Source organism: Mycteria americana, chromosome 1 (assembly GCF_035582795.1).
Source record: "Mycteria americana isolate JAX WOST 10 ecotype Jacksonville Zoo and Gardens chromosome 1, USCA_MyAme_1.0, whole genome shotgun sequence".
Taxonomy (NCBI): Eukaryota; Metazoa; Chordata; class Aves; order Ciconiiformes; family Ciconiidae; genus Mycteria; species Mycteria americana.
The window spans coordinates 162353074-162367432 of NC_134365.1; the positions used below are offsets into that span (position 1 = coordinate 162353074).

General features: G+C 37.1%; 1 protein-coding gene across 1 annotated transcript in view; it reads right to left on the reverse strand.

Moving 5' to 3' along the window:
• PCCA (propionyl-CoA carboxylase subunit alpha) overlaps positions 1–14359 on the reverse strand; it is a 299930-nt gene that overhangs the window by 50612 nt on the left and 234959 nt on the right. The window contains exon 21 of the mRNA XM_075526371.1: positions 10015–10068. Coding sequence (XP_075382486.1) covers positions 10015–10068 — 54 coding nt within the window. The remainder of the gene's footprint in view (positions 1–10014; positions 10069–14359) is intronic.

The window sequence follows — 14359 nt, forward strand, 5'->3', positions numbered from 1 at the left end:
AAGTATGGCTAAAAATACTCGATGCAGGAAATGCACAAGAGAAGCAATCTGAGAAAAGATGGAGAAGATAAACATGGCAGAAAAATCAAAGAAAGGACGACTAGAAAGAACAAATGAAATATCAAGAAAAAGATTTAACATGGCATACAACAAAGTAATATAAGGCTTTGGTGATGAAGACAGGAGGACTGAACTTCATGTATAAAGCAATAAATCCTATCAAAAGAGACAACACAGAAGCAGACCATTTTAAAGACGGCATAGTTGAACACACGTTCTGCCATGAAAGGCATCCAGAAAGAGGAACTGAAACCAGTTTTACTTAAGAGACAAATGCACAGGCAAGGGTTTCAGTTGTGGGAACAAAAAAGTATGAAACGCAAGCAAACGCCAACTGAGCGCATGATGACAGCACTCAGAGCCCCACGCCAACTTCCTACCTGCTTCAAAGCACCGTGCAGTGTGTTAAGTCTGACCTCTGACATGGTCTGAGAGTTGGCCTTTCCCTCAGTGATGGTCCTAGCAGCAGAGATATTTCAGCTCACAGACAGCCAAAATGCAGTGAAACAGAAAAGTCAAAAAATTTAGAGTTATTTCATCAGTTTGTCAATTTAATTACATATCCTACTGTTTACTCATCTTTTGTCACATATTCCGGTGCTTTAACAATGGGAAAACAAAATTCACTATGGTAATTTACAGGAATCTCTTTATTTGAACTTAGGATATAACCCACAGTAATTATAAGCAGTGTGTGGCAATATTTTCACTATTAGGACAGGAAGTGAAAAATACCAAACACATCTAAAATTGCATTAGGGATTTGTGCAGACAGAAGGTAATTACACAAAGTGGACTTTGGCCAAGCCTCTCAGAATATGAAGCGATCTCAGAACCTTGTGGAAATTACCATGGGATCTTTAATGATAAGTGGGCTAAATCGTCGTCTAAATTGTCCTAAAAAAGATGCCTTCTCTAACAGCACGTTGTCCCTTTGCTACACAGATTGACAGCACCATCGTACTCCAAAATAAGATGGCATGTCCAACACTACAGCACACAAGGGGAAAAACAAAAACAAACAAACAAAAAACCCAAAGCACAGTCATTTAAAAAATAGACCAGGAGTAGACATCTCAAGCGTTTCACATGTACAGAATTACTTGCTTCCCCTTCTGTCGAATTTATTTCAGATTAGTAAGAGATCCCTTATTTTAGGTCAGTGCTATGACAATGGAAGTATGCCAACATAACCTTCATTTTCTTAATTAGCATTTAACAAGAAGTTTGTCCTCCTCTAGAAATATTTCCTTCCATAAGGAAGAATAACCTTGAACAGAAGACAAAACTAAGCCAAGGAGAGGAGAAAAATTAAACTGAAGCTCCCAATATATTTACATGCCTTTAAAATATATTTATTTACATACCCTTAAAATGTAAATAAAATAGATCCAAGTAAAAAATTACTTCATCTCCCAGAAGCAAGCACAGCACTGTATCTGTATTCATAACTACTCCGGGGAAAACCAACCACAAAGAAAGTCCCTCTTTTACACATGCTTCCTACCATGGACCATGTGCTCATGTAACTCATTGTTTATCTAGTCTGGAAACAAAAATGCCACGAAAAAGCAATCACAAGGCAGATGGCTGGTTTCACTAATCCGACCCTATTTCTTCCAAGTAAATCTAGTCTACAATAGTAGATGCCCCAAATAATCCACCATTCCTATAATACTTAGATTTGCATATTTAGGTTAGAAATGCCCGGCATCACTGGATTAAGATTTTTTTTCCCCAGTAAAACAATGCTTTGTCATAAATTCTACTCCAGAGACCATGCTGATTCTTAAACCAGACGTGTCCACACACTGAAAACCTGAGTGGAAGCACGCTCACAAAACAGTCTTACCAACGCTCACCTCTATAGCTGAAATGCGTTTGGAAGTTTCCTTTTACTCTACTTCAACCCGACGGTAAAGAGTGACAAATGCAAAGACTCTCTCTGTAGCCGCCCCCATGATAACAGATGACAAGATGCAGCACAAGCTTCATCTCTTGCTAATTAAACGAATCAATTAAGAGACTATTGTTGCAACTGTGTAACTGCTGTTCTATAGTGGCAATAACAACCCCACGGGGAGGTCTTTTACTACATTAAAATGCTGTCCTCCACAACTCCATTTGATATTATTAGAAACAGTTTTTTGCGTCTTGCTGTCATATTAGTAGCAAAGGCAAATTATGGAAATATGCAGACCAGAATGGTCCCAGTATGAGATCAGGTTTGGTTTTCAGCCTCCAAGGGAACAATTGCTGAAATTCCAAAGTTCCCTAAAGTTCTTTAATGGAACTGATAAATCTATCAGCACAGCATCCATTTAGATTCTAGGTAAGGGTCACATATTTGCATACTTTCCTGCTAAGCTGATACAATTCAACTAGATAAATTATCATATTAAGTTTACCCTCCTGAGTTAAACTGATGGAGTTCAAAATTGTTTTCGATGGTTGTCATTAATCGCTGTTACATCCTAAATGCTCACTTTGAAATCTAATTGTGCTGGTGTACCAAGGGTCATATTAATAGCATTTTTAATGTTAAATCTTTGTAAAACATGTTTATTTTACTGATATCACCACTGAAGCCTAGAAGACTAATGAGAAACAAAGTATATTTATTATCAATAAAAACTTCATTTAAAATGTACATTTAGAGACTTAAATTAGCTTTACTAACTTCATCATGCCTTTGTTTCATTAAGATTCCTGGTTAAGCTTCAAAGCCATATAAATTAATACCTCCTAAACAGTTCTTGGATATATGCCAAAGTTGCAGCCATCAAAAAGCTGTTTAAAAACATGGGCTACACATATGTTTATTACTTGGCAGTAGACATCATCTTCAGAAGAAAACACTAGATCTTCACTATGAGGTAACAGTCTTGATACAGTTGAAAAAAACCCCAACAATACTTCTTCGGCCAAACAAAGCAACTAATAATTATTTCAGCATTGGTAAATCTTAGTCTACTGAAGGAAATCATTTGAGTTACCTTTGGGTATCCTGTCCACTTGTGTTCCAACAAGTTCAGTCCTTGTTCTTAAAGTGTTACTGAGCTCAGTAAGAAAGAAACTTGTCAAATGAAGTATGGAAAAATCAGAAATCCTTATTTTTCCATTTGCTTATTTCCGAGGGATAAGGGACATAATTTATTATAAGCAAAGACTACTACACTACAGATAGCACACGCACTACAGAATCTACCAACATTAAGGACGTTCATGGGAACTCTGACCAACTTATGATGCTATCACACATTTTTTCTCTGCAAATTAAAACTTTAATTGAAAACAGAAGAAAAGGCCAAGATTAAAAACGAACAAATAAAAAGCAAAACATTCAAATATAAATGTAATAGGCCATTTCCAGTCTGGTTTTGTAAGAAAGCAAGGCTTGCAATCCAGATTTCTGCCTCTCAATCCCCATCCTCAACTCATTCCATCTAATTATCCCATGTGCACCCACATACACTATTTTAACCTGCTGATCGATTTCAGTCAAATTCGAAGAAAAGGTAGGTAAGTCAAACTACCTGTAAGTATTGTAGGAACCATAATTATGTTTCCACAAATCTTCTGAAGAGCACTGGCTGTGTTAAGGAAACAAGAGACCTAAGTCCATATTCCAGCAGTCCATACCGGCAGCAGCCGGTATGTTCACACTGGCCACCCAACAAGCAATATGAAGCTTCAGCTTCACCTTGACACCACCACCTCTTGCTCAAAAGGAGGTCTCAGGCAAAGACTACAAGAAGTCGTTCTGTGGGAACTTGTGGCATTTCTGGTTTTAAGTCACGGAAGAAAATTTCAGAAAGAACTCCAAGCGCTTTCTTATTTCTCTTTCCAAAGGAATCCTGAGCAAGATTCCCAAAATAATCTAAGTGATTTTAGGACATGGCTTTTGGTAACACTGGTATTTCTAAATCTCTCAGATGCCTTTGAGTTTGCCCCCAATGGACAGCTTTAATATATTCACTGTACCTTCTGCTTTAAAACATGCAAATATTTAACAGAATTGAAATGAGAACGGCATATGCAGCTGTGTGGTTGCACCAGATGATCCACATCACGTGAGCTGGAACAATTCTCACTGACCAGTCCTAATGATGGGCTGAAGTATCACTACTTTCACAAGTGAAATACCTGTTGCATGAATTACCCACTTTCTGCAGAATACTGCAGCAGCTTGTAGCCAGTCTCGGGATTCTCACCGCCCATGTTCAAAAGGGACTTGCAGAAGTTAATGCTTCCAGAAGCAACTGCACGTTTTTCCTAGTGACACATTCTGCACTACTGAAATGCCGCTGATGATAGCTCTACTACTAGAAGCACTGTGGTTCACAGTGCCTCTGAAGCTGGGTGGAAAGAAAAAAAATCTATACAACAGTAGAACTCCCTTTAGATCAGCAGGAACCCTAATCTTAAGGCTTGTGAAAAGGAAGAGTAAAAAAAAAAACATTTTAAAAAAAGACATTAGTTTCAAAATAAACACCTACTGAACTATATTTATTTTCTTGTGGCTAATACTTGACATAGTCCAATAAATATAACCTTTGTAACCTCTGCAGGTTTTCAACCAATGTTTGAAAGTCTGCATAAATCTTCAGTATCTAGTTTCAGAAGTGCCACATATAGAAAGAAAAGCAGAAAGAAAGAAAACCTGTTAAGAACTGCAATGATTTGTATGGGTGAAAGAAGCAGGTTGTTAAACATTTGTCATTGTGAGCTAAATCAGACTCATACAGTCAAAGCTTCCATCTTCATTGCTATTTAATTGGTCTTTGTAAGAATACAGGGAGAAAGAAAAAGGGAGGAAGCTGTCTGGAAGCTGATGAGATTATATACAGACTGAAAAGTTCCAGGACAAATTTGTAAGCCTCAGTAATGGGACAGAAAGTTGGAAGTTTGCTGTTGAAGCAAAAGCAGACAAGTCATGGCAGGAGGGAGCAGGAAGGGGAATCAGCAGTGAGAAGTAAAGTTAGTATACTCTAGCTCCTAGGATTACCTTAGATACATAATGTTGAATATGCCATAAGCCAGGAAGCAAAGGCAAAGATTTTGAGGAATGCCTCTATGTAAAGCTCTCCATTTTTGACCAACTTCATAAACAACATACATAACTAATATCCCTGATTGTGTATGAAACATCCTTTTGCCAATCTATCCAGAAGTAGCTACAGAGCAATCAAAAAGCCATTAATATTGAGTCATCACTACTGTACTAGAACATATGCCAACTATGCTAAAAAGCATGGCCAGGGCTTGACAGAGACTAGTTTTCCTAAACCCAGTGTTCTCAACCCGGAGTTTGCAGATCTGGTTATGGCAGTGGGGCTCTGGACTATTTTAAATGGGTCTGCAAAAAGGCTGAAGAACAGAAAGCCTAGCATTAACAGGCTAATAGTAATCATAAGAGAGCATAAGCCTTCACAGCAAAACTTCAAATGTTTTGTAAATCAAAGGTGGCAAAAAGCACTCCATCAGGGATGAGACTGAAGCAATGGAAAAACCTCCAGTGAGAAGGCTGAACCACGAAAACGGTGCTAGGAAACTCAGAAGCACATAAAGACAGCTTGATCCTTAGGCCAGAGCAATTCCACTCTTGTTCCAGGTGGGTTCCTATAGTGTTCATCACTGAAGGAACATTGTCAAGTAATATACTGAGCAACATGACTAACATCTGTCACATATGTGTTCTTTCATCCTTCCCCAGAGGAAAGAAGTAACTGTTTTTATCACTGCTCTGATGTTAGAGAACAGAAGATCAAAGAAATGGCATGAATGATGAGCGGAGGATAGTGAAATTTTCCACTGTGTCTGGGGACTTCTTACTGTCTGGGACTGTCTCTTTGGAGGAAAGTGTTCTACTGGGCCAGCAGAGCATCGCTGTCAAGCATGGCCTGCAGCCCAAAGCTGACAATGACGTTATGGATGCGATGGAGCCAGGCCACTCCCTATCTGAGCATAAAGACAGTATTTCTTTATTCAAATTTCTACACAGAGGCCATTACACACAGTCTAGAATAAGTTTAATGCTTCCGTAATTATCTGCAGTTCTCTATATACTTGCAGCTTTCTTAGTGTTAAAGGCTGCCTGCCCAGACGTATTTCATTGCTGAAGTCCAGCTGCCAGAGGCGTGAATAACCAACAGATGACTGGGGCCATCAGTGGGCCAGCAAAAAACATTCCTCTCGCATACGAGAACAGAAGGTGGAATGAAGAGACAAGAGACATGACAGAAACTGGAGGCTAACTAGAAAAAGAGAAATGAAGGGTGGACTTTGGTCCTCTGAAAAGACTACTCAAAGACATACAGGCTTTTGAACTGCAGAGGCTGAAGCAGAAGCTCTGTGTACAGATCTTAGTATTTTTCTATAGATCTTTAATGTTTGTTACAAACCTACTTCTGTGGGCTGCCTACACACAGGAGACAACCCATAAAGGACTGCCTCCTTGTTTCCTGGTACTCTTGCTTTTGGGCCTCATTTTGGACATTAATCTGAAGCATGGATTATCGTGTTTCCTTTTTCTTTGTACAATATATAGCACAATAAGATTCCTTGGTGTTACGGTAATGTTATTAGTAAATACACTATCTTAATAATTCTAGCTTAAAGTGGCAGAATAGCAGGACTCCATCAGCACATGCTATCTAGTCACATCCACCAGAGAGGAACAATGAGTAAAAACTCTTATAAATCTCAATTACAGCAATAACCCATGATCTGTTCTGAAATAATTTAATTAGGACTCAAAATGTTATCACCCCAAGAAAACTAAACCAAATCAGTGTAGTTTCCCATTCACCAACCATTTCTATGTTAGAAGTATATAAAAGTTGCTTGTTCCTTGTGCAGAAACTTCCATGTGCATCCTCCAATAGCATGAGTCCTATACCAGATCTGAGACACATAACCCTCTACCGAAAAACAATTCAGAGAAAATAAGCTATCTAACGCCACTACAATTTGAAGAGAAATGCTCAAATAGTAAAGAATTTCTACTCATGATCAGAAACAAACAAAAGTATCATTACAAATCCATGTAGACCCCAAAATTATGCTAACGGTCTGCAGTCAAAGCTATGATTTCACTGGGGAAAGTAACATGATTTTTCTTGTTCTCCTCTAAAACAACAGAAATATGCTGCTACACTAACAGAAACATTTGTCCTACTGTCCACATGTTTACCATATGTTATGCAGCAGAATTCATATTAAACTGTTGTCGTTCTGCTGCAAAGTAGTTTTCTCTGTCCTTCACCTAGCTAACTGGGATAGCAAGGACATTTCTAATAGAGAAGCACACCTTTCACTTCTCCTCAGAGTGTCAGCTGGCTTCCCGAAGCAGGGGCTCGTGCTTTATCAAAAACCAGCAGCAGAACTGTTTCTACCATCCAATGTCAAAAAATCAAGTGAAGCCATTTATCGAAGCTGATGCCCTCCTGACAAGCCAGGGAGCTGTGCTCCTGATCAGCTGGTTCTAAAAATACGTTCTGATGGACAGATCAGCGGTGTGTACACTGAGTAGCACCACGCTGCCTGCCACCACTGAAGTGCCATCAACATTTGCCCCCGTCAAAAGTAACACAGAATGCTCAAAGCTATCCCTAACGCTTTCTACTATGAAAAAAAGAGCAGAGCAATAATTTCACAAGCTGTTTATGACATTGATAACGATACATTATAATAATAATGAGCAATGAAGAGCTTCTTGCTGCTAAATATTCCTTTCAAACACTTACTATCTTGACTGCACTTCCATGTTAGCAAAGGTTTAGTAAGTGATACGTTATGGTGAGTCCAAAATGTATTTCCAGGACCCTCATTAAGATGGTATTGTTTGCTCTGTTTGAACATTTACATTTGTGTTTGTGTACACATACACACATATAGACTGTGTATCTATAAGTGTAGGCAATTTGTAGGGGATATCATTGTAAGGACAACTGTCCTTCCCCCCCATTACCTAAGCTGAGTGTATTAAGTTGAAATCAGAAGAGTACAAGGATGTTAGAGGAGCGAAGGACAAATTAAATAAAGGGACTTAGGGGAAAGGAGGACAGTAGGCCAGAAGAACTGATAGGAATACAGGTGCAGACTCTAGCTTGGATTCTGTGGGAAAACTGGTATCGGAGCAAACGCTGGGAAGCAGGCTTCATTACTGCTTCTCTACCCTGCTTGCTGAAGTTCTCTCTCTGGGTTTGATCAGCAAGACGTGTGCATAATTTATATTAAATAAAAAATCATGGATAGAGTACTACAGGCTTTTCTGTTTAGTCCTCTTGACAATTTTAGTTGTAATCACATACTTGATTTCCCAAAATAACTAGGAAAACACACGTGAGCTAGTCAGTAAGATCTGGTATACATTACAATCCATTAGCTGTTTCATCATCAATTTTTTAAAGCTAAAAGCGCATCAATACTGTACCTTCTTTTGTCTTCTTTTGCTGTTGCACAAGGCCCAGCACAAGAGTTCTAGTCTGTAAGTGAGACTCTGGGGCATTTCTAACATATTAATATGAAACGTTTTCATATCTAACTTAACAACAAATTTAATTTTTTATGTCACTAAATACACACTTAATCAGAATTTTCTCTGCTACAGCACCCACTTACTGGGGATCAATTAAAATCTTTTCAATGTTATCTTATCAAGTTGCATTTGTGTTTAGATCATCTACTTGGAGTAATTATTTTCTTCTCACACAAAGACTATCAGATAGTCAGCTAGCAGCAATCTCGCATACGCAGGATGCAACTCCAGAGCTCAAGCATCATTACAAATAGAATAGTGCGGAACAAAACTTTTATTTTATGTCTTATTTGTAACTGCCGCTCTGCTTGATATTGAATAAGACAAATAAATGTATATGCATATATAGAGATATATTTATAGAAGCAAAAAATATTAGGGGCACTTTTCATCTCTAAAAAACAACATGCAAGTCTACAGGTATTCTTGTTAAGTTTACTCTTACCATGTTATACCTCCCAAAAAATGGTTTCATAAGGCTTGCAGAAGAACTAATAAGTAAGTAGAATGGAAGCATTATCGTATGCAATCTTAATCTACTTTTGTCCAAAACACATAGTGCACAGAGATGTCAGGACTAAATTCAAACAAGAATGTTTCATTCCTAGGCTTTTCACTGTTAATGTCACTACAGGTAAACCTGTTGGCAGCAATCAGCACAACTTACTTTAGAAGACACTTCAATTTTATTTCATTTTCAGAACTATTTTTAGGTGCATAAGGAACTTGAAAAAATTCAATGACTGCATTTTAATCATGCAAATCATGGAATTCAATGCTTCTTCAATCACATATATGTTTATAAGCATCCATCACCTAACACAAAACTTTAGTTTCTATACTGTACATGATTGTTCAAGATAATAGCAGACCAAAAAAAATCTATTTTACTGAGTAAATTCTGTCCAGTGGTGTAAAATCTGATTAGGATTTTAAACGTACTTCTCTCCAACAAACAGAATTTAGGAGAACCACAGAACACTTTGCATCACTATACAGTCTTTTTATAAGACAGTTACTGATGGGACGTGAGCGTATGTGGTATGGTCAAGCAACAGAGATCAGAAAGTTAAGGTGGTCGGGAAGAGTGGGTTTGATCCTGATGGGGATCAAACCTGAGCATGTTGCAATAAACTTACAAGTCTACAACCAGCTACTCTTAAATCCCTTGTAAATGAAACAGATGCAGACTTAAATCATTTGAAGTATGGAATGCAGATACTGTGCACCGTGCCTTGGAAGTTAGCTTCAGAAATTTGCCTAAACTCAGCTGTTAAGCTCAGAATATTTACACATAATACTAACCTTCACAAATACAAGCATAAATGTGCTGCCAGTGTCATTTACGTATTTTCTGTTTAGATTATATTCTTCTACCAACATAACTCTTGACAATAGTTATACATACTTACCACTGTGCCTAGAAACTGAATGCTCGTATCTCCAGAGGCATTCCGAGAAAGCCGCTGAAAAATAACAGATGTAAAAACTGATTAGAAGCTTCTCCAGAATTTGAAACCATTCCATTTTCTTTCTGTCACATCACTGTAAAGTAATCAAACTAATCGAGTACACAAAACTATACACAAAATAGATAAAATATAACCATTTCCTTCAAGAATTTCAGTACTAGAGGTCTAATTCATACTTCAGCTCAGATTTTGGTTTTGTTTCAGTCAACTCAATAAAATTTATTTCTGAAGAACAATGAAAACAAATATGGCCAAGTACAACACAGAACAACCTTGGGCTTGCAGAAATACGAATGTCATGAATAATGAGGCTTTTGCCATCTCTAAACGTTTGTGATTCTGTATTCCTGTTACTCACCTTTAGTGTTATCTTCATTCTCTCCTAATGAGAGACATTTTAATCTCTTTTTAAAATGCAAACCTCCAATGATGCTACTTTGAAAACAGGGGGGAAAAAATGACCTTATGAAATGTCTGGTCACCTACTGTGGTTCAGGAGTTGATTGAAGTTATTAAACAGTCTTCAAATATTACGTTGTCAGTAAGCCACAAGACAATGCAGAAGAAAATGTTATTGATTTAACACAGTATTATCCGTAATCTAAATATGCAAAACGCACAAAGAATTCTTTCTTCTTGTGAATCGTCTCTTCCTTCAACATGAAAAGTTTTTTCTCCCTTTTTCTCCCCGCTGTTAAATTACAGCACATATAGACCCAAAATCAGGGCCCTAGTCATGGAATGTAGCCCTAAAGTTACACAATGCCAGGTGTACATACAAGTACAGAAGCACAGATTTGAGAAGGTGAGTATAACTTGCAAACAAAGAGCTGCATGGAGATCTTCAGCATTTTAAAGACAACAAATCCTAGGAACAGGGCTGCAAATCATCCTGAGAGATCTTCTAGTCTAGTACCCACCCCCCCCAGAACAACACACACCTGTGTCATTCCCAAATGATGTGCGTCTAACCCATTCTTAAAATCGTTCAATTGCCGAGATCTCACAGTCTCCCTAAGCAATTTATCCCAGTGTTCAGCACCCTTATGATAAGGAAGTTTTTTCATCATATCCGACTAAAATAACCCTTACTGCAACTGCAACGCATTAATTCTCCTCTTTTTCATCACAGACAGGAAACACAGATTATTCCCTTTCTTTTTACAGCTACCTACAAGTATGTGAAGAGCCATTATCACGGCTCCCTTTAGTCTTGTCTTCTCTAGACTAAGTGAGAAAGTGCTATACAACAATAGCTAGATATCCCCTGAAACAATTTTAATAGCAATAAATTAAATCCTGGTCCCTTTTCAATAATGGTGCATATTCCTCAGCTACATTTTATGAAGTAATAATTACTACAGCCCAAACACGCTTATTTTTTGACTTAACAGGTCACACACTGACACTGCAATCTGTACAATCATATGAAAACAAAGGATGATGTGCCAAAGCCTGACATATTTCAACAATAATGATTAATGGGATGGAAAATATGGGAAATAAAATTTCATACAAAACCTGACGTTTACTTTTATAAAGGAAACAGGAATATACACTTTTCCCACAGTCTAGGATAAACACAATCAGGTTTTGGAAACCACAAAGAAGAACAAAGTACCGGCTGCCTACAATGAATGAAGTGCATGCCAAAACAAACAAGTCCCAACCACTTGATAAGCTGTCAGAAAATGTCAAGCCGAAAAAAATTAAAGGATTTAATTTCTTTTTTTCCTGGAATGCCCTCCACCCTCGTTAGAGTTCTGTCACTTATTGTGCTACCCTTTTGTCCACTTTCAAGGGTCATTAGAGACCTTTTCATGTCCTAATAAAAATTCCTTTTTTTTTTTTTTTTTTGGCTAATCTCCCCATCACATAGAAAAACACAACTTAAAAAACAAAACAAAACAAAACAAAAAAAGAAAAATAGAGCCCTTTTGTCATTTTCTTTAAAGGCTTTCAAAGTAAAGCCAGGTATCTTGACAACTTGACTTATTTTTCACAACTGAAAACCAAATCATGAAAGTATTTCCTCACACAGATTCTCTTTACTCACAATTAAATAAGCTAGCATAGCAATAACCAAGCCCTTTCAAAAATAATTTAATAAAGCCAAATGTATATGTGTATCAAGAAGGCACCTTCTAAAGCCATAGTCTCAAGACAAGCCAAAGATACAAGCAGCCTTTTTCCTGCTCTGACACTGTTGAAGTACACTGGTATCACAGTATAGCAAATCCTCACTGCTACTGTTTGCGGTGTCCAAAATACAAAGCATTACATTCAGCTGTCAACAGCATCAAGAGTCAGCGTCAGCACTAAAATCCATCTCTTGAATTAACAGCCAGTGAGGGGGGGAAAAAAATAATAAGGGGGAAGGTGAGGAAAACAGTTAACAGAGAGAAAAAGAAATCTCTTTTCTGGGTATATTTCAAAAAACAAAAACAAGAAAGAAAGGTAGAGAAATACTCCAAGTCACAAAACATATGTTACATCAAGACCAAAAAGAGAACTGCCAGGCTTTTGAGAACCATGTTACAAAAGAAGTCAGCACATTATCATAATTAATGTTTCAAATTACAGTTGTAAATAAATTTCAGCTGTTAGATGTGATTAGATTTTTTGAAGCATATTGAAAGGAGTTATTTCTGTTCCACTGGTGGGCTTGTGTTTCTGGGATTTGTAAATGTAATTGATGTTTTCAAGAAAATGAAAGGACATGGTTAACAATTATTCTTTTATTTCCCACCTCTTTAGAAAAGGGACCAGTCTCCAGTTTCTCTTGTAAAGTTAGATATTTACATATTCTATACCTCATAATAGATGGTTTCATATTGCATGTGATAGCAGGAAAGTAATCAAATAGAGGTAACAAAAGAGAATAACTAATTATATGCCTTGTCATTGTTTTCCTAATAAATTGCAAATTATTTACTAGGAGGTTTGCACTGAAAAGCAAGGGAAGTCTACCATTTGAACAAAGACAAAACAACACTGTATGTTTACCTGTCAATACAGTAAAATTACATTGCTGGCATCAATTACGTGATCTTAGATATAACCGATGCTCCTCTGGTTGATTCCACTGATAGAGCTTCAGACTAACTTAATTAGCATAATGTGAGTTAAAAGTATAATTTTTTTCCTTATGAGAAAGTAACAAGCTAAATCAAATCTGAAAAAAAAAGAAATCGCAACTTCAAAAAATCCATCTGCAGTCTCAAAGCTGTCAAATGGGTGTGAGTGTTACATAAATATTATATGTATTTTTACACACACAGGTTACAGTATGCTATATACTGCATATGCTATGTATATACAAACAAAATGCTTATGCACGCATGTAAAAATAGACAAGTGTATACAATCATACAAAACATGTTTGATTTTCCTCCTCTATCTTAAGTGCATGCTACACCACAGTCATTTCACAAATAATCATTTTAATCTGTAAATCCCAGTAAATTACCAGAGGTTAGTGGGATATGACTTTAAATTCTTCTGCTTTGCCATAGAAAATTATTTCCACTTAGTTGGGTATCAATGATCTATTCATCGTAAGATGCAGTAGAGTTACAATCAGCTTTGCATTAAGCCTGCAGTGGATGAGCACTTGCAGATAAAAATGATAACAACCTTTACATGAAGAAGGATAAAGAAGCTCAGCCAAACATAAAATATATATTATTGAAAGAGATTCTAAACTGACATAGACGTTATTAGACAACAACAAGATGTCAGAGTATTTTCCACAAACCTGGTATGTTGGGCTCTCCAACCTACTGAAGGGGAGCAGCTGCAGGGAAGGAACGATACCAAAACAAAGAAACTCCAACAGACCAAAAGCAATTTTTTTTGCTTTCCTTACAAATGAAAAAGTAATGTGTCAAGTCAAAATGAATATGAACTGGCAAAGGAAATAATGTATTAAAGTTTCCCAAACACATTTATCTTGAACTACTATATACCGACTTTATTTGTTGAAAGTAAAGCTGGAGACCATTTGTTAGAGAAAATGTACAGATTGTCACTTGGCCAACGTTTTTTGCAACTTTTTCAAGCCATGGCACGACTACATTAACAGTTGGACAACATGTATCAGACTATACAGGGTAAAAAAAACAACCCACAAAAAAATTAAAAAAAAAAAAGCCCAGAAAACCCACTGATAAGTATCTAAAAATCATTACAGAAGACTATTGATAAAATTTTGAGTGAAGCACTGTGCGGTTTCCCAGCATGGTGCTGTTTTTCAGAATGCAGTTCTTGTAGGCCCTATTGCTTC